Source organism: Sceloporus occidentalis, unplaced genomic scaffold, assembly GCF_023333645.1.
Source record: "Sceloporus occidentalis isolate IW3139 unplaced genomic scaffold, rSceOcc1.0.p SCAF_5, whole genome shotgun sequence".
In the NCBI taxonomy this organism is placed as follows: domain Eukaryota; kingdom Metazoa; phylum Chordata; class Lepidosauria; order Squamata; family Phrynosomatidae; genus Sceloporus; species Sceloporus occidentalis.
The window spans coordinates 3,847,039-3,867,760 of NW_028316985.1; the positions used below are offsets into that span (position 1 = coordinate 3,847,039).

The 20,722-nt window shown below is 43.0% G+C and overlaps 1 protein-coding gene and 1 pseudogene across 1 annotated transcript in view; both read left to right on the forward strand.

The window, feature by feature from the left end:
• The window catches only part of NET1 (neuroepithelial cell transforming 1), a 99,015-nt gene that overhangs the window by 25,222 nt on the left and 53,071 nt on the right, over nt 1–20,722 (forward strand). The window contains exon 2 of the mRNA XM_089527437.1: nt 16,541–16,607. Coding sequence (XP_089383563.1) covers nt 16,541–16,607 — 67 coding nt within the window. The remainder of the gene's footprint in view (nt 1–16,540; nt 16,608–20,722) is intronic.
• Nucleotides 7,168–7,958, forward strand: LOC149311588 (ferritin heavy chain A pseudogene; annotated as a pseudogene).

Genomic DNA, 20,722 nt, shown 5'->3' on the forward strand with positions numbered 1-20,722 from the left:
TTTCTCTCCTTAAGTCTTGATTTCACCACCTTCTTTCTATCTGATGCTCTTTCTTCTCTTCTGCTGTCAATATTTCCTTTAGATAAGTACATCTTAACTTCCTCTAACATTCTCATTTTATTAATCTTGATGTCTAGGCCTGTTACCCCCGGCTGTTTACAAGCTCCCAATATCCCTGTTTCTGCTTCCTCTCTTCCACCAGCTTGTCTTGAGGACACAGGATTGAGTCCTTCCTTGGCCATGGAAACCCATTGGGTGACCTCAAGAAAGTCACATTCTTTCAACTTCAGAAGAAGGCAAAGACAGACCCCCTCTGAAGATATCTTGTCAAGAAAACCCTGTGATAGGTTTCTTGGTGCCATAAATTGGAAACAACTTGAAGGCACACAGCAGAAACAAATACAAATGATTAGAAAGGAGAGGCAAGATGTAAGTGTGCCATACCAACAATGGGCTATTTATAGCCTGTTATGTACAGTTCACATTAATTTTTACCTACAGGAAATGAATTTGTTTCTGTACAGAATACACATGATATGTATTCCTCTTTACTTTGTATGGATTATATTTATCATTACTGAAACTCTTCCTTACAGATCTTGCTTTAGGCTAAAGCAGGGTTCATGTTATAAATAAATTGTCATCTTTAATAAGTAGTGAAATGAGAACAGCATCTCAATCATGGGAAATGTTTTCTGTGATACATCTCCTGTCACAACGTCTGTTGATTTTGAAAATATTTTCCACAAGAGCTCAAAATGGCTGTTGAATTTTCTTTCCTGTGACTCAAGCCCACCTCGTTCTGAGTCCGATCTCAAAAGTGAGGTTGTTACTCATAGTTCTCCATCACTGCTGGTCTTTGAAATTCACTGTTTTTTTTTTTTGTGGAAATGCTTGGAAAAACTAGAGATTTGATTGGAGGGGGGGAAAGGGTGAGTTCAGCTAATCTTGGAGTGGACCATTTGCCTGCTAGCCAGAAACATGTCTTTAGTCTGGAATGCATAATAGGGAGCTTGCTTTAAAAGGAGGTAGAGCAAAACCCAGAACACTGGTGGATGGCGGCAAGGAGCAGTAACCTATGCCATGTCCCATGTGGAAACAATCTGGCATGCATAATTCCTCCCACTAAAATAAGTACAGCACAATCTGCTCTTTCCCATCAGGGCTGCTCTCTTTGCTGTTCTACTCTGGAATTAGAGTTCACTTTTTTCCTTGGACACTGGCCACATGTTAAGCCTACTTACGGTAGAATCATAAAGTTGGGGGAGACCACACGGGTCATACAGTCCAAGCCCCTGCCATGCAGGAATACACAAAGCATTCCTAACAGATGGCCATCCAGCTTCTTTTTAAAAACCTCCAAAGAAGGAGACTCTACCACACTCCATGCAAGAGTATTTCATGGTTGATCAGATCTGTCAGGAAGGTCTTTCTAATGTTGTGGTGGAATCTCTTCCTGTAGTTTGCATCCACTGCTCCATGTCCTAGTCTCTGGATCAGGAGAAAACAGGAGAAAACAAGCTTGATCCATCCTCAATATGAACTTCCTTCAGATAGTTAAACACGGTTCTCATCTCATTCCTTAACTTTCTCTTTCCCAGGCTAAACATACTCAGCTCCCTAAGTTGCTCTGGTTCCAGATGTTTCACCATTTTGATTGCCCTCTTCTGGACATGCTCCATTGTGGCCACATCCTTTTTGAATTGTGGTGCCCAGACTAGACCCAGTATTCTAGATGAAGACTAAGGTGGGATACAGACCGCCCAAAAAGGGCTGGCTGCTGCCGCCTCCATTTCCGCCGGTGGGAAGCCCCAGCCTCCAAATGGCGAGGCTTCCCGGCGGTGGAAAAAGAAGCCGCAAAAAGTGGCTTCTTTTTGTGGCGCGCAAGTGATGCCACAGTGTGCCATAGGCACACTCATAACGTCACCTGGATGCTGCGACGTACGGATGCTAGGCGTCCGTTACGTCAAAATGGTGGCGCCCATGTGAACAGGGCATTGCCATTTTGTATGTACTCTGTATGTACTAGGGTTGCGGGCGTCTAAAAGAGATGCCCCCAGGCAACACTAGTACGTATGGAGTACATACTTGGGTGCCCGTTTGTAGCGGGCCACACTATAGAATCATAGAGTTGGAAGAGACCACAAGGGCCATCCAGTCTTGCCCCATTCTGCCATGCAGGAACTCCCAATTAAAGCATTCCCAACAGATGGCCATCCGGCCTCTGCTTAAAGACCTCCAGGGAAGGAGACTCCACCACTCTGAGGGAGTGTGTTCCACTGTCAAACATCCCTTACTGTCAGGAAGTTCCTCCTAATGTTGAGGTGGAATCTTTCCCCCTGTAGCTTGCATCCATTGTTCTGTGTTCTAATCTCTGGAGCAGCAGAAAACGAGCTTGCTCCCTCCTGAATATGACATCCTTCAAATATTTTCAGCCTAGAATCGTGTTGGCTCTCTTAGCTGCTGCGTCACACTTTTGTCTCATGTTCAGCTTGTCATCTGATATGACTCCTAGATACTTTTCACATGTTCTGTTGAATCTGGTGTCACCCATCCTATATCTGCATTTCCTTTTTTTCTGCCTAAGTGTAGTACTTTGTATTTCTTCCTGTTTGCATTCATTTTGTTAGTTTTGGCCCAGTTTTCCAATCTATTAAAGTCATATTTGGTTCTGATCCTGTCCTCTGGGATATTAGCTAATCTTCGAAATTTGGTGTCATCTGCAATTTTTCCCACTATTCCATCATCCAAGTCTTTGATAAAGATGTTGAACAGCACTTGGGCCCAGGACACCCTGTAGCACCCTCTTAGTCACTTCTCTCCAGGATGAAGAGGAGCCATTGTTGAGTTACACTTTGGGTTCAGCTGGTCAACTAATTAGAAATACCCCTAACAGTCACATTGTCTAGCCCACATTTTACCAGTTTGTTTGCAAGAATATCATGGGGGGCCATGTCTGAAGCCTTACTGAAATCAAGATATGTTACATCCACAGTATTCCCTTCATCTATCAAGGTGACTTGTCAAAAAAGGAGAGAGATAAGGTTAGGCTTGCATGACTTATGTTTGGGAAGCCCATGTTGAGTTTTAATGAGCACAACATTCCTAAGTGCTTACAGGCTGTCTGTTTAATGACCTTCTCTAGGATTTTTCCTGGGATTGGTGTCAGGCTGACTGGATCATAATGGTTTGGGTCCTCTTTTTTCCCTTTTTGAAAATGGGGACAAGATTTGCCCTCCTCCAGTCTGCTGGGTCTTCTCCTGCTCTCCAGGAATACTCAAAGATGATTGTCAGTGCTTCTGTAGTTTGGCAAAGCACTTGAGCTCTCTGGCTGAGAATGCTAAGCACCCCTCCCTAAACTGCAGATCCCAGGGTTCCAAAGGATGCAGCCATGACCAGTAATGTGGAATCATAGCACTGTAGGTGTAAGTGTAAAAGGACCTCTTTCACACTCCCATACCCAGCATTAATCTCAATCTTTCATAACCTTTGCCTCACAGGCTAGCCTCAAGTATTGTAATCCAAGATAGTTTAAATGTAAGCCTGAATGTGATGAATGTGATAAGCACCCAATGATAAGTCTGAAGTTGCAGCATGGTGCTTTTCAGAATGTATGCCTGGCAGGCAACGCCTGTGGAATTTCTAATTTTTTTGAAGCACAAGTGGGCAACTTGTGGTCCCCCAAATGTCCTGCTTCCCTCCCTTTCTTTTCAGTCTATGCAGAGTCCAAAAGAGAACGGGGCCAAGTAGCAGTTTGGTTAGGGGATCCTGCGATCCAGGGTTATTCTTCTCTGCTTGCTAGTTAGCTATACTTGTGAAGGAACCAAGACTGCCAGGTTTGCTCTATGTGTCTGTATGGACTTTAAAAAAAATCTAACTATATGGTTGCCTATTAGAATAAAATCTTTATAAGGTATTTTACAAAAATAAATAACAATCTAAAATACAATGGCCCGTTCTGCACAGGCCAAAAGTACGCACAAAGCGTGTACTAGGGTTAGAAAGGGGCGTCCTTTTCAGACGCCCTTAACCCTAGTACACGCTCGGCGCATACAAAATGGCGACACCCATTCTACACAGGCGCCACTATCTCAATGCCGTGGACGCCCAGCGTCCGCACGTCACGTGACGGAAGTGACACTGCGAGTGCACGACTAGTGACTTGCGACGCCACTTCCAGGGTGCAAAAAGAATCTGCTTTTTGCGGCGGCTTTTTGTTCCGTCTGGGAATCGTGCGGTTTGTCCGCTGCGGTATCCGGACACAGCAACCAGCGGCGCCAGCAGAGCACCGTTTTTGGGCGCTCTGTAACACGCCATAAAAACTTAAGGAACTAGATATAGTGAAAAATAGAATGCAGTAAAACTTTGCATGTGGGAGGAAGATACACTGAGCAGTAAGAAAGAAGGGACACTGTCTCTTGCAGAAACTGGAGCACTTCACACTGAACATCTTCATTGCTTGGTTCCAAGCCTTTGGTATGTTTGTCCAGGGTGCCTTTTAGTGCTTCTTTGCAGCAATGAGAATCTGACAGAAAATTGCAGGAAGTACAGGAGTCAGTTGCCTATGAGAACCAAAAATGTTGTGGGGCCCTGAAGTCTACTTCGTTTAATTTGGCATTCTTCTGCATGTCTAAGAATGGCTATTCACTTACAGAAGTAGAAAATAAAACCTTTTCACATGCAACTTTAGGTAATTTTTCAGTGATGCTCTTGGTGTTCAGTAGTTTTGGGAATTGTTCTTCATAAGTCTTGCCAAGGCAAAATCATCACAACAACATTTTGCTTAGAATATTTCCAGGAAAATGTATGACTTTAAGTATAATTAGACTTGGGCATTTTAGTAAACGTAAACAAACTAAACATCCATTATGACTCCAAGAAAGTGCCTGGGTGTAGTTCTTGGGCCACGAGGAACAGTTTGGGATGGTGAGAGTGGGGTAAAAGACCATAATATTGTAGTTTTACAAAGAAATTCTCAAATTTCAAACTGGCATGTGCTTGTTTGAATGGAATCATTCCTACCTGGTCGCGATTTGTATTCTCCACAGGTATTAAGTGAGCATTTGGTAGCCTGGATTGTCATCAAAACCTAATTTCCTTTGGGGAGACGTTAGGTCCATACACAGTAGAGGTTGCTAGGCAGTTTGGCTAAGACCAGAAGTCCCATGTGGTGAGGAAAATCAGGCGACAACATGAAAGGAAGGCCTTTCGCCAATAGAGGAAGTCTGGTGCTGGGAGATAGTAGAGTGTTTAAGGGGAGAATCTGGGGTCAAGTGTGCATGCTGCCACATTAAAGTGGGAAGTGTGCCTAGTCACAGCTACATACAGACCCACCCTACAAAATTAACTCAAATAATGACATCTTTTTAATTTCCTCCGTGATATTGCTTTGTTTCTTTGGACAGAAGGGTAGAAATAATGTCAGCCTGGAGCAGTTCTATGCTTCCCCTCCTATTGCCAGGGAACTTACTCCAGCAACTATTTAAACATAGGCAAAGCAGAATATGTGTTGCTGAGACCTATCTGAGGTACCTACAAAGGCTCCCTCCAAAAACAGTAAAAGGATATAAAAAATAAAATCAAGTAATGGATGTTGCAGACTTTCTGAAAAGTACAAGAAGCCCTGGAATCAACAGTAGTGGTCTGTGTCTTGTCCGCCTGGCTTTGGTGGTTGGATTTTGTTTTGCCCCTCCGCCCTGTTAATTACTGTTTTACCCTTTTCAGCCAAATTGGGTTGGCTTTCATGGCTTTGCCATTTGGAAACTGGAGGCAGCTGCTAGAATTACTTATTGCCCCAGAATTGCAAATAGGCAAACAGTGGCTCTGCTAGAATGGTTTGGGAGTGGTTTCTGTGAAAATACCAGAAGGCAGACAACTCCCCCTTTGGATGCTAGATTTCTAGTCCTCTTATTCCCAAGAGTTGAGAAAATGTAATGCAGTTCTTCAAAAGCACACAAGTATGATCCTATTCATGCTTGTTCAGTCACACTTTTTATGGTGCAACTTACTCGTTGGTAAATGTTGTGAGAATTGCAGTGGATATGTACCTTCCCCTCTTAACTGCTAAAACCAGCAGGACCGTTTTGCTCCTGGCAGATAGCTAGGAGAATGAATAGATGGGATGCAACAGAAAGAGCTGCTACTTCAGCTATTGTTAGCCAAACCTGGAAAGTACAGCTTCTTTATTGCTTAGCTGTATAAATGTTGTGCGGTTCCCTCTCCCTCCCTCCCCCTTGAGGGGGACGGGGACAGGTGTTTAAGGTGTGTTGGAGGCATTCAAACAATTGTTTCTCAGTTAGTCTTGATCCTTTTGGCTTCACCAGTATTTTAGATTTGTCTCAGTGTACAGATTTCTTTGTATGCCCGGTTGACTTCTATAGGCCTTCAAAGTATGTGTATTTAGGATCCTATATGAAGCGTCCCACTCATAAAATTACTGAATTCTTTCCTTTTCCCAGCACATGTGTCCTGCATCTCTAGTCCTTTTAAATTCCAGTGACCAAGAATTTCTGGAAGAAAAGGGGATCAGAACAAATCATCCTGAAGAACATGATTGTGTTGCTTGTTGCTATAAAATAGGGTTTGCTTTTTTAAATATATATATATAATTGCCTTTCTAAATGATGACGTTTGTATTCCAGGATGGGACATGAAGATGTTGGCTGCTTCTTGCTGGAAGACTCACCAAAACACAGTTTCTTTCTACTCTTTGACTTTCTGTACAGTTGGTCTATAAAATGTGTGGTCGTAAGGATGTGGTGAAGGCTGATCATAGAACTAGAACCATAACAGAATTCTTTGCTTTGGAAGCCACTACACTCACTTTAAATGTGGGTAGAACCCCCAAATGTTATTGAAGATTCTGTTCTAAGCACAGATTCAGTTCATACAGACCGTTCACCAGGCCTCTTGATTTTCATTGTTGCCTCGCAGCATGTAACAATGCCCACTTGTACATCCAATTCTGCTTTGCAGCCATGTGTTGTAAGGGAAGATCAGTAGTGATGGGAAAACCATCTGTCAATGAAAAAAATCAACTGCCATTTTGAATGAAAAGTCCCTGATAAATTTCTGGTGTTCCCTGGAGCAATATTTGAAAGCCATGGTCGATAGCTGGGTTCTTGCTTCAACAGTGTTTGAACAGAATTACCAGCCTCTTCTCATTTCTTCGTTGCTCCGCTTCCCAGGGAGAGAAAGAGACCCACCCATTGACTGGCTGCCAGCCAGCCATCCTTCCTTCCAGACAAAATGGAGTCCCAGGTCCGCCAGAACTACCACCGTGACTGCGAAGCTGCCATCAACTGAATGGTCAACATGGAGCTCTATGCCAGCTACATCTGCCTCTCCATGTCCTCCTACTTTGACCAGGATGATGTTGCCCTTCAACATGTTGCCAAATTCTTCCGGTCACAGTCGCATGAAGAGCGGGAACATGCGGAGAAGCTGCTGAAGTTCCAGAGCCAGCGTGGTGGCCAGGTACTTCTGCAAGATATCAAGAAGCCAGAAAAGGATGCTTGGGGCACAACTCTTGATACCTTGGAGGCAGCCCTTCAACTAGAAAAGAGTGTAAACAAAGCACTCCTGGATTTGCACAGACTGGCAAGCGAACAGGGAGACCCACATCTGTGTGATTTCTTGGAAACACACTATCCTGACGAGCAAGTCAAAGCCATCCAAGTCCTGGGTGACTACATTACCAACCTCCACCGGCTGGGATCCGCCCAGGGTGGGCTTGGAGAATATCTCTTTGACAAGCACACCTTGGGGGAGAGCAGCAGCTGATCGTGTCCCCAGTTCCTGTGAGCGCTCCCTCCGTGAACCCACAGAAACCAACCCACTTCCATCACAGTTGCCGTGCCCCAGTCAAGTGGGGATGTGTACCTGCCATCTCTCAGTTGGCATGCTTCCAATAAACAAGGGTTCACCAGTTTAAAAAGAAAAAAGAAAAAAAAAAGAAAGCCATGATGATTAACAGTTGGTCCATTACTGCTTCCTAGCCAACAAAGTTGAGCACTGCAGCATCTAACGTTGCTAGATTTCTTGACCATATAGCGTCTGGAATCGTGAAAAGAGTTCATCCCGTTTCTACACTGTTTTTATCTGAGAGGAGATAATGAAGGTAATTTCCTTGCCTTAATTGAAAAGTGTCACTTGCTGCCTGCAAATGCATTATTCATCATGCCTTTAGTGTAATTACACTGAGCTGAATGCCAGGGTTTTAAAACTGGGAAAAACAAAGCCGGTTGGAACCCAAGGAGGAAGGAAACTAAGAATTGCAGACTGGTCTGAAGAGTTTATTTTGGGTAGTGAAGGGTGTTGGAGGTTAGCAAGGCTGCCAGATTAAACACCCTGAGTTTTCTGGACAAACCATCAAATGGAACAGTGAGCAAAGTTTCTTTGAATATCCTGACAACGGCTTCTGAGACACGTAATGATTGTAGATGGTGCACTGGAAGATATACTGCTACTTAAGAGTTCTGCACACCTCTCTGGACTAATGGCTGTTGTTATGCACCCTGCGTTTTCGGCTGAATAATAAATCCTACGGTGCATGATAAGCAGGGCATTCCATATTCCGGCATCCATCAACTCTTCAGTTGGAGCTGCCATACTCTGCTGTACAACTAAATAGAGCTCAAGAGCACCCCAAAAGATTAGTTCAGAACCCAAGATAAGCAAGCAAAACTGTTTGTGCATTACAAAAAGCAAGGACAAAGAGAAATTCTGTGACTAGTAAATCATGAGTCATCTGTAAGTGGAACTGCATCTCTGTTATAACTTTCCTTCCACAGATCGTAGCAGCTGGCAATCCCTTCTTATTAACTCCTCATCTTCCCACCTCAACAGTTGCATTATGCCAGTGTAAAAGCTGGGACCATTAGTACACCTGTTGCTAAGTGTCTGTCTTGGAAAATGGCAGATAAGCAAATATTTCCTGTGTTCTTTATTTTTCTTACAATATGCAGAGGAGAAGATAGGCCCATCTACATATATGTTGGGGGAAAGGAAGACTGGAACCATATGTTCACTTTCAGGTGGAAGTACTTCTGCCCTAACTCAGGTTGGCCTCTAGCTCCTAAACCCTCAGTTAGGCTTCTGTTCCTTTGTATTGTGGTGGAAATATTCCTTGTTGAAATAAAAAAGCTATAGAAAGATGGGAGTCACCTTTGTCAGCCAGAGAGATGGTTTTTGAAATAAAGGCTTGGAGTTTAGAGAAACTAGAGCAAAGGAATAAGGAGTGCATCTTGACCTGGATGGAAGCAGGCACCAGTAAAAAGACATAACATAAACTACTGAGATAAGGACATTCAGAAGCAAGGTTAGGAGGAAAGCCACTGAATTCCTACAGGAGGGGGTAAGGAGTGATGATGCAGTTTTAATGTATGCATGTATTTCTGTTCTGATTGTAAGAATTCTGTATGTTTAAATTGTAATTAGCCAATCAGGTGTATAGAAGAAGCTTCTTTGTCTTGAATAATATAAAAAGAGCCATTTTGTCTTGTTCGGGGTCTCAGCTTTTGGAACTTGAATTCCACTGAGTTCATTGTTTTCCTTTGTCGACAATTGGAAATAAACTTATGGATTTTCAATTACTAGGTCCTCTTGCCAATTCTATTGCTCTGCAAATCCTAGAAATTTAAGTTTCCTGAAATTTCTGTTACAGTATGTGGCCCAGAGCTAAGAAACTTTGATGGGATTGAGGCCAGTTCTGTGCCTTGAAGATCTGGGCAGGAGGTCCCCAGCCTTCTTAGATGTATAGTGAGCAGAAATCCATCTCTGGTTTTGATTTGTAGATGTGGATGTGTGGGAAATCTCCTGATGAGGTTTGTACAAAGTCATCACTCATGAAGACTTTGAGGACTGGCAGATAACCTTTTTTTAAAAAAAACTGCATACACAATACATATGTAGAATTACAGAATCAGAGCTTGGAGGGACCTTATGAGCCTTTGACTCTAACCCCCTGCTTAGAGAAGGATCTGTGTCTTGTATTTATCTTTCAGGGGGCTCCAAAGGATTTGGGGTGAGCCCAAGGGCCATAAAAATGGGCCATATTCAGCCTGTGAGTTGCAGTCTGTGTACCTCTGCTCCAGAAGAAAAGGAAAATGCTTTAGAACAGGGATGAGCAAAGTGCGGCCAGCCATTTTTGTGGCTCCTACAGTCTCCCAAAAAGGAGTGTCAATATTTTTTTACACAAAATGTTTTTGAACCAAAATGTCCCCCAAAACTCTCTAGTGAGTTTGAAGGGCATTACCACCATGTTTTGAGGCCCCCGGGACCTTCTATGGGGTCAAAGAAATGTTTTATTTGCCCCGAAATGTCCTATCAGGGGGCAGGGGAAATGGCATTTCCAACATGTTTTTGGTTCATGCTGAGCCAATTTAGGCCCAAGAGAGCACTTTTTTGAAACAGGAAGAGAACAGGATGACACTACTAATTGTTAAACAAAGCTGAAAGTGTCCTGGAAAGGCCACAAAACATGGTGAAAATGGCCTGTCCCCTAAAGGGCTTTGAACTCAAAAAGTTTAATTTTTTTCTGGGAGTAGGTGATGGGGAGTATGACCCTCCAGGGGTTCCTGGCTGGGGCCTAATGTGGCCTACTACCCTGCTTTAGAAGAAGGATGAGCAAAGGAGTTGGTAAACCAAGCTAAATTGGATATCCTCCCTGCACAAAACATTTGCAACAGTTGTATGTTAAGAGGGCTATAGTTTGCTATGTTGATGTGTTACTCAGATAGGATAACAAGAAGAAAAAGCTAAAGGGGAGATAGATGTTATCTATCTGTCTATCTGTTAAAAGGCAGATGACTAATTAACTAAAATTAGCTGATAGCTTGCGTCTTTTTGCATCATACTTATCTAGGCCTTTCGTGTCCATATTGCTTCCCATGGTAAGCTCCAGTTAAGGGGTGCATGAACTGGGACCTCTAATCTATCTTTGGGAAGAATCCAAGTTTATTGTCCTCTTTGATGTTCCCAGCATGCTTCTTCCACAAAAATAGCTTGAGAAGATACATAAATAGCTGGGATGAGGAGCAGACTTTCCCCTGAGTTAAACAGGGAGAACAGGATACTTACCACAAGGGTCTAGAATATTTGTCTGCAGCCAAGTTCTCTTGTTTTTCCTGCTTTGGTTTACCTCCCTTGGTACAGATTAATTCTGGAAGGGGAGAGGGTGGGGAAGGTTACACAAACAAGCTGAGCTTCCAACCCAGCAGCCAAAAGGAACTTGCTGTCAAAGCATCTTTGGAGAGGCAAAGCAGAAAGGAGAAAGAGAACCAGATGGCATAAACATTGAGACACTCTGGCTAGACTCCTGGTTGCTTACAAAATGAAGGCACCGTCCAACCTCAACAGAATAACATCCTGCTCTATACTATCCAAGTGAATGGTATGCGCTGCTTATAGTCTCCATCATGGGTTTGCTGATGTTGGGATTAGCAGTGTTTCTCCTCCAAACCACGTGGTTTGTCAGGGGATGCAAAAAGGGGATAGGATCGGATCAAGCGTACTATTCCTTCCACTAGCACAAGCTGTGACTGCAACAAAACAAGATGTTGCACTGGCATTCAAAGTAAGTGAGAGTCCAATTGTGGTAGTACACAAGCCCTTGGGTGAACTAGAAGCACATAGTCAATTTAATATGTCCCAGGGACACCTCTTGTATTGTAACCACAAGATAGGAGTTCCAGATGCCCAGAAAAAAATGAAGATGTTTAGATGATAGAAGAACTTGCACACTGCCCTCTGGAGTTGCTTTTAGGATCGTATGTATTTGATTACAGAGTGTAAAATAAGTGATTTCAAGAAAATGCTATTTACCTGGGAATAATTTCCTATTGAACATAATGAGATTTTAGTAGGCGTGCATGGGATTGGACTGTGTTGAACTGTTGTATGTTGAGGCAAGTCTATGGGAGCTTTGAAGCAAAGCAGGACTTAACTCACTCCCATGAAGAGTCAGAAAACCCTTGAGGAGCTACCAAGCTCCAGCCCACAGCCACCTCATTGCTTTCCCCCCTCAGCCCTGCAGCTGTTTCTTGCCCAGAGTTTCTGTGCTGGGTGATAAGAAAGAAGCTGATTTCATTCTGCCCATTATAAAAACCAAGTGAGCAGCGAGAACAGAGACGTCTGTAGGGTATTTTGTTCCTCAAGAGTATCAATAATCACGTGGACAGAGACAATCTGGTAGACATTGTTTACTTGGACTTCCAAAGGGCTTTTGATAATGTCCTTCACCAAAGACTCCTGAGAGAACTTAGCTGTCATGGGATAAACAAAGTATTTGTTTGGATCAGCGATTGTTTGAAAAATAGAAAGCGAAGAGCAGGAATAAATGGTCAGTTATCACAGTGAAGCAACCAAAGCACGGCAGTTCCCTAAAGACCTTTATTAGGACCCAGCATTTAAAACTGCTTCATAAATATTCTGGACATGGGTAATCGGTGAGATGGCCAGGTTTATTCATTAGGGAAGTTAGGACAAAAAGAACCGCAAAGAGATCTGAAAAGATCTACAAAGAGGGGTGTACAACAAGATGGCAAATGTGGTTCTGTGGAAGCAAATGTAAAGTGATGTCCATTAGAACAAAAAGTCTCAGCCTCAGAGGTCTCCTAATAGGGTCTGAGCTGGTGATGGCTACTGACTGAAAGAGAAGTGTTGATGTTGTGTCTAGTGATTGCTGAAACCCAGTTTAGGGCTTATGTGGAGGCAAAGCAAATTTCATTTTTGGCATAATTATAAAGAGGAATCAAAAATAAAATGTTGGCATCCTACTACACTTATGCAAATTTATGATGCAATTGCACTTGAAACACAGTACAGTTAGCTCTCTGCATTTGCAGATTTGACTTTTGTGGATTTGGTCATTCATGGACTTGTTTAATACATTCTCTCTAGGAATATCTAGGTCCTCCAGCATGACGCTATGGTCAACTTCTGCCCAATGTTGCACTGGAAGATGTGGAGATTTCTAGAGAGAACACTTCTCTAGGCAGATATTGACCATAGAGCTGCATTGGAGGATCTGGAGATTCCTAGAGAGGTGTTCTCTCTGGTTAAAAAAATAGTGTTTTTTATTTGTGGGGTGTTTTCACTTTCGTGGGGTCCTGTGTCCCTAACCACAGCGAATGTGGGACCACTGTATTTAGTTTTGGCTTTTGCACCTGAAAATGACTATTGTAAATCTGGAAACAGGGCAGAAAAAGAGAGAGGGCCGACTCTTCCTTGTGAGGAAAGATTACACAATTTGGGATTATTTAGTTTAGAAAAAAGACAAGTGAGGAAGACATGAGATAAGCTGTATAAAACAATGCAACGGACAGGGAATTTGTTTCTGTCTCTTGTGATGTTAGAACCTGAGGCCAGCGGCTGAAGCTGAATTCAGAGATTCATGTCACCACACGTTCTAGCACCTCGCCCAAAAAAGAAATATTGAAGACAAGTTGGTTATTGGGATTCATGCTTTTTTTCCAGTGATGGCCTCTCTACAGCCTCCTTTAGGCAGGATGGACCCCTGCCTCACTGCAGTGAGCCATTCTCCACTCCTCCTGGACAAACTGAAACATATCCAATAATACAGGATAAGCAGGAGCCAAGATTACATCTGCTGGACCTGTATCAACTACACCATCCATATCCGAGTGGATCCAAACTATTTTATCTGCAAAGTGTGTTGTAAATTCCTCACATTGAGTTGTCCCCTGATTTGAATTTTGTTTTCTTGGAAAGGCTCCTAACCACTCAAGACAGCTCCACTGTGCAGACACAAAGGTGCTGCCACCATTGCTATGGAGTAGATCTTCTAATGGGCTCTAGCCCACGTTTGGTTGGGTTTGCTTAAAATTTTTGGCCGCTTTGAATCTCATGCTGGGAGAAAGGCAGGAAATAAATATTTTTTTTAAAAAATAATTCTGCCATCAGTGCTTTAATTTTCATCCCACTCATTTTATCACTGCATGCTCCCTTGTAAACCAAATGGCTTGCTTAGCTCAACTCTGAGAGGGGATGCTCAGGGGCAATTGTGTCTACCGCCATAGCCATTTTTGCCATACCAAGGTCATCCAGGGTTTCAAGAGGATCATCTGCTAAGGCAACTGAGGGCCAGTAACAAAACTGCTCTTCCAGTTTCTGATTGAAAAACCTCCAAAGAAGGAGACTCCACCACTCTTCGAGGGAGCTTACTCTCAGGAAGTTCTTGTTGAAGTGGAATCTCTTTTTTCCTGTAGTTTGCATCCATTGTTTTGTGTTCTAGTCTCTGGAGCAGCTGAAAACAAGCTTGCTCCCTCCTCAAAATGACATCCCTTCAAATATCTAAACAGGGCTATCATATCTCAACCCTCTCTTCAGGTTAAACATACCAAGTTCCCTAAATTGCTCCTCAGAGCGCATGGTTTTCAGACCCTTCACCTTCCTCAGGCTGCCCTCCTCAGGATATTTTCTCCATTTTTACAAAAAGTGGTTTGGGGAGCGAGCAAGGTGTACTGTGCTGTGGGTGTGTTGATGTGTTAGTGTTAAAATTATGCTCACTAGAGCCATAGAGGCATTATTCTCCATCCCTTTCTTTTTGCAATTGATTATCTATGTGGATTAGAAGTCTACATGGGCTGTCCTCTGGATAACACAATGCAATTTAAAACAGAATTTATATAGCTTCTGTCCATCATCAGTATGATAGAAATTGAGGCACAGGCTGGAAATGTTAGAATTGCCTCATAGTCAGAACATCATGTACATAATTAAATTAGCTGGTGTTGCTCACTAGTTATATAATATTGTTCTTCTGAGATGTAAAAAACAGCTTCCAGTAAAGTCTGGTATGCTCAAAATAAACGAAAAGGCCTGTGCCACAGGGTCCCTAGACAGTGAAACTTAGAAGTGAACATATTTGCTTAAGTCTCTGCTAGTCCTGGAGTTTGATTTTAATGCAGTTGATTTAATACCATAAAAAGGTGTATGTCACACAGCTGTGGTATCATATGATGTACTTGTTGGCAGTTCTCCACCTTGGTCAAGGATGAATTGGCCCTTGAAATATCAAGATAGCATTGTTGCTGGAAGATTTTCCAGAAATATATGGGTCCCCCCTGCCCCAAACTTGCAGCTCCCTTGGAAATCATTGACAAATGCAGGTGTTCAGGAGCCTGGACAGAAAAACAATATGCACTTCTTTTAACCTTCTTCCAAGCATATGCATACCCCACTGTTCCACCGAGTTCTTTGGTCCGGGATATTTTCTGACCCCAGCAAGAATTCCAGTGTATTGTGGGGCAGAAAAGTGTACCATGTCTCCAGGCATGTTTGTTGGGGGCAGAATCAAGGGTATTTCATAATGCCCAAATAACCAAAGCTAGAAAACACATCTTCAAATAAGGTGGAACATTTGTTTTTCACAGTTTCATGCCCTCCCTGTTTGCAGACAAATATAGCCTGCGCAAATGAAATAACTCTTTGGGGACAATTTTTGCCCATTTAAAAGCAAAACAAAATAAAAATTGTGTACCGAAGGTATCTGGAATCCTGTTATTTACAACTCTTGAGTGACAATGTCATGAAATGCCTACTTTGCAGATGTAGCCATGTGTCTTCTCCTACAAAACATGAATCTGCATAACTGTCTGCCAGTCTCTTCAGGTACTACATGGAATTCAGGGGTACAGAGGTAAGCCCTGGAATGCATTCTTAGTACATGCAGAGATTTGAGCACAATCAGATTCTGTTTTAGAAAAGTACTGATGGAATAGAAAAATTCAGAAATGGTGTATTCCCTCTCTACCTTTTGGCCTTTGTGTGTGTGTGTGTGCTTTTTAGTGGGCTTTGACTTACTTTTGATAGATGGTGGCTTCTATCAAGATTTAATAATCGCTAGAATTTAAAATGAGCCATATTCATGTGATAAAATTTTGGTAGCAATAGCTGATATGTAGATCCTGATATGTAGATGTAATCTTGGGATACTCTGTGTAGAATTGCTGTATTCCCTCCTTTACCTTTTGGTCATCTTTTTGTGTGAGCTTTGACATTGCCTTTATTGAGGCTGACAGAGAGTGTGGCATCCCTAGAGTGACTCAGTGGGCTTCTGTGGCTGAGTGAGGATTTGAATCCTGGTCTCCTGGAGTCATAATCCAACACTCAGACCATTGTACCAACACTGGTTTGATCTGCCTATCCAAATAGAATAAAGACCTGTCTAAATAAAAAGGTATTTGCCTGCCAGCAGAAGGACAACATTGAAGGGGGCAGGCAATGCTCCTTTGTAGAGCTGCAGCCTATGAGCATCCACCTGGCAAGCTTTCTTTTGTGTCACCACCAAATGTGTCATTTGATGGTCTTGGGAGACTTCCTCTTGCAGATCTCAAAGGCTAGATAGGATCATAAAGTCCTTCAGAAAACCTGAAGACATCATTACAGAGATTGTTCATTGTATAGACTTTTTGCATTAGCAGATGTTCTTGAGTCCAGAACTTGATCGGAGTCTCCAGGCTCTATGTGTAACCCTTGATATTATTCTCATAAACAAGGAAATCTTTTGTATCTCCAGGTATCTTCTGCGGCGAGGAAGCTCCTTCACATTTCTAACTCCTGGGGCACATTGGGATTTTACTCTGGTGAGTATTTTATGGTTTATTTGTTAAAAATATTTATATCGCATCCTGTATCAAAAGCTCTCAGTGAAATACAAATAGAAACAATTTAAAACAATTGTGGAAAATAGCGGAGACCCCCCCTCCCCCCCCCCCCCGGTAAGAGTCCTCAGTCTTCAGCCAGGTGTGTTTGGAGAGAGGTGCTCCTTCCAGTATCATGGTCCCAAAATGTTTAGGGCTTTAAATGTCATCACAAGCCTGTTGAAGTCAGACTGAAAGCATATGGGCAGCTGGAGTAATTAAATCTGGTTTTATGTCATTTCTGTGTTGTTGTTTGTTTCTTTATTTCTGTCTCACCTTTTCCAGTCCAAAGCAGTTTACAACAGATTAAAAGCACATAGTTAAAACGAGATTAAGCTATCAAAACATTAAAATCCAATTAAAATATATATCATTAAACATGAACACACCAGCCCAACAATTCGGAAGATCCAGCTGAGGTGAGATGGTCTTTATAAAATCACTCATCTAATGTGTTTACATGTGTCTATGAAAAGAAAGGAGGAAGGGTGCCAGTCTAAGGGGAGTTCCTGAGCCTGGGGGTCGCCCCTGAAAAACCCCTCTTCTGTGTTCCTGTAGGATGGCAGTGGTAGGACAGATCTCAGCAGATCTCAAAGCATGAGTGGGTTTGTAAGGGAGATAAAGTACTTCAGATAACCTGGACCTGAGCTGTATAGAGCTTTATAAATCAAACCCAGCATGATAAGATGTTCCAGTCAGAAATCTTATTGCTGCATTTTGCGCTAGCTGCAGCTTCAGAGTTGTTTTCACGCGCACCATCACGTAGTCTTCACAACAGTAGCCTAATTGCACAAAGTAAACACTGTATCTATTAACAATTAGAATCTTGAACAAACAAGCAGGTCGTATTCCTGTTTTCTTAAGTTCATTCTTTGCTGTAGAATCATAGAATCGTAGAGTTGGAATAGACCGCAAGGGCAGATGGCCATCCAGCCTCTGTTTAAAGACCTCTAAGGAAGGAGACTCCACTAAACTCCGAGGGAGTTTGTTCCACTGTTGAACAGCCCTTACTGTCAGAAAGTTCCTCCTAATGCTGAGGTGGAATCTCTTTTCCTGGAGCTTGCATCGATTGCTCCGGGTCCTAGTCTCTGGAGCAGCAGAAAACAAGCTAGCTCCCTCCTCAATATGACATCCCTTCAAGTATTTAAACAGGGCTATCATATCACCTCTTAACCTTCACCAGCTCCCTAAGTTGTTCCTCATAGGTCATGGTTTCCAGACCCTTCACCATTTTGGTTGCCTTCCTTTGGATACGCTCCAGTTTCTCAACATCCCTTTTGAATTGTGGTGCCCAGAACTGGATGCAGTATTATCGCAGGAGGGGCCTGACCAAAGTACAATAGAGTGGGACTATTACTTCCCTTGATCTAGACACTATACTTCTATACACTATACTTCCTTTCTGTTTGGTGGCCAAACTAGCTTTGACAGCTATTGAATGTTTGCCATTCTGCCCTGTCAGCCCAGACCCTTGTGCAGGAGTGTATTTCCACGGGCTACAAGAGTATGGCTGGCAGTCAGTGTATTGCAGTGGAATTGGCATCCCCAATGGGGCATCTGGAGAACCACACGATTGGCAGTAGCATGTGTTAAGATGGGAAGCAGGGCTCAGGTAACCTTTTTTGGTGAAAGGCCAAAACATGTTTATTTTCCCAAGCAGTTTAAATTAATTTGCTTCCCTCTATAGAAGTGATAGAGGAGGCACAAGAATTTAAATGTTTTAATTTGACTGTCTGCTTGTCCTCACTCACACGAAGGTGCACCGGAATACTTCGAGTGAGCGTGTAAGGCTACAAAATGATATAAATAATAAAAACAAAACAAAAGGAGAAAGCAAAAATATAGAGATAACTAAAATGGATAGAAAATGCCTCTAATGTACAGATTAGGAAGAAAGTTGTCATATATATATATATGGATCTCATTATCCTGGAGAGACTTACAAGAAAGGTCCTATGTAAGAAGTTATTATTAATGAACTAAATGAGGTACATAGTTCTGCAAAATGTAACAAAAGATATCGGGGAAACTATATACATAGGGAAGTAATTTTTAGTTATGAATGTATGTCATCACATGTCTTTTAGGATACATTTAATAAAATCTTAAGAAAGATAGATAGATAGATAGATAGATAGATAGATAGATAGATAGCTTCTCTCTGTTCTGTTTAGTAGGTCTGTGGACCTATTGCTTATTAGTTCTGTTGCTGGTGTATTGTATTTTGTTGTATCATATGCAACTTTAGAATTGGTGACTGTGAAAAGCAGGTCAGGAAATCTCTAAACAATCTTGCTCCATCTTTAAGTATTTGAAGAGGTGTCACATTGAACATGGAGCAAGCTTGTTTTCTGCTGCTCCAGAGAACAGGATCTGGAAAAATGGATGCAAGCTACAGGAAAAGAGATTCCACCTCAATATTAGGAGGAACTTCCTGACAGTAAGAGCTGTTTGACAGTGGAACATATTCCCTCAGAGAGTGGTGGAATCTCCTTCTTTGGAGGTCTTTAAACTGAGGCGAGATGGCCATCTGTCAGGGATGCTTTGATTGAAAGTTCCTGCATGGCAGGTGTTGGACTGGATGGCCCTTGTGATCTCTTCCACTTCTATGATTCTATGGAAATGATCAACATAATGAAAATGATCAACTTAATGGGGGCTGCTCATGTTCACTATCAGACAGTTCATTTTAGGAGATCTAAAATGGGTGCTGCCTTCTGAAAAGGAGCCTAGTATATCTTATGCAGAATTTCTACCTTCAGTAAAAATGGCATGGGAGGAAGGGGGAAACTTGGGTCTGGATGCTTATGGGCCCTTAGCTTGACAAGAGATTTTACCTCCCAATCAATATCCAATGCCGGGTCAATACTGTGTCTACAGAGCCCTCCCTCCATGATAACTGTCATCCTTTGGCCCGTGAGGGAGTGACCAGGCAGGCCCAGCTCCATCAGGGCTAACCTGAAGAAAGAGAGCCCTCCCTCCATGATAACTGTCATCCTTCGGCCCGTGAGGGAGTGACCTGGCAGGCCCAGCTTCACCAGGGCTAGCCAGAAGAAAGAGAGCCCTCCCTCCATGATAACTGTCATCCTTCGGCCCATGAGGGAGTGACCAGGCAGGCCCAGCTCCACCAGGGTTAGCCTGAAGAAGAAGAGCCCTCCCTCCAATCCATCTGCCTTTATCCAGGCCTCAGAGGGAGAGAAGAACCACTGGACCCCATCCCCTTCCCCACCACCATTCCTGTCGCCTTTTGTGTCGTGTCTTTTAGATTGTAAGCCTGAGGGCAGGGAACCGTCCAATTAAAAATGATAATTGTAAGCCGCTCTGATAGCCATTAGGGCTGAAGGGCGGGGTATGAACAAAATAAATAAATAAATAAATGTATCTGTTCTGCGGGTTGATAGCAGATCTTTTGACTTTCTGGATAAAACGTACAGAAAACACATGCCTAGGGTGGTGTCTGCAGAATATGCTGGGAGCAGCCTGGATTCTGGCCCCAGAACTGCCCTGACATCCCCTGTAGTAATTGAGGACCTTCATTGTGATGCCAGTTGGCTGTTTGCTGTACCACCTTGCACTGCCGCAAGTCACTCAGGGGCCAAAACGAGGCACCTAGCACTGATTGCATGGCTGGGTGCCTCATTCTGACCTCAGAGTGTGTGACTCTTGCCAGTGGCGGTAGTGGCAGGCAGCACAGCAGGACACCTTCTAAACAGCTGTCCAGTTGCAGTAGAGGGCTCTGGATCTTCCAGGAAGATAAGAGCAAAAGGTAAGTTTTTAAAAAACATTCTGGGGCAGGGGAGTATATGATGGGTTTCATGCTGAACTGGCTGGGCATTGTCCAGACAGTTCACACCAGAACCAAAGTTTGGGGCCTGCATCATCTGGACTTATCACTCTGGAAATGGTGTGTGTGTGTGTGTGTGCGCGCACACACTTTATTTGGCTCCTGCAGGTAGGTCCTTAGATCCTGCTTTGGTGCTATTTTAGTGCTAGCAAGTGCCATCACTGAATTTTGTGCTATGCATCTACACACACAAATACAACAATAAATTTCAGGT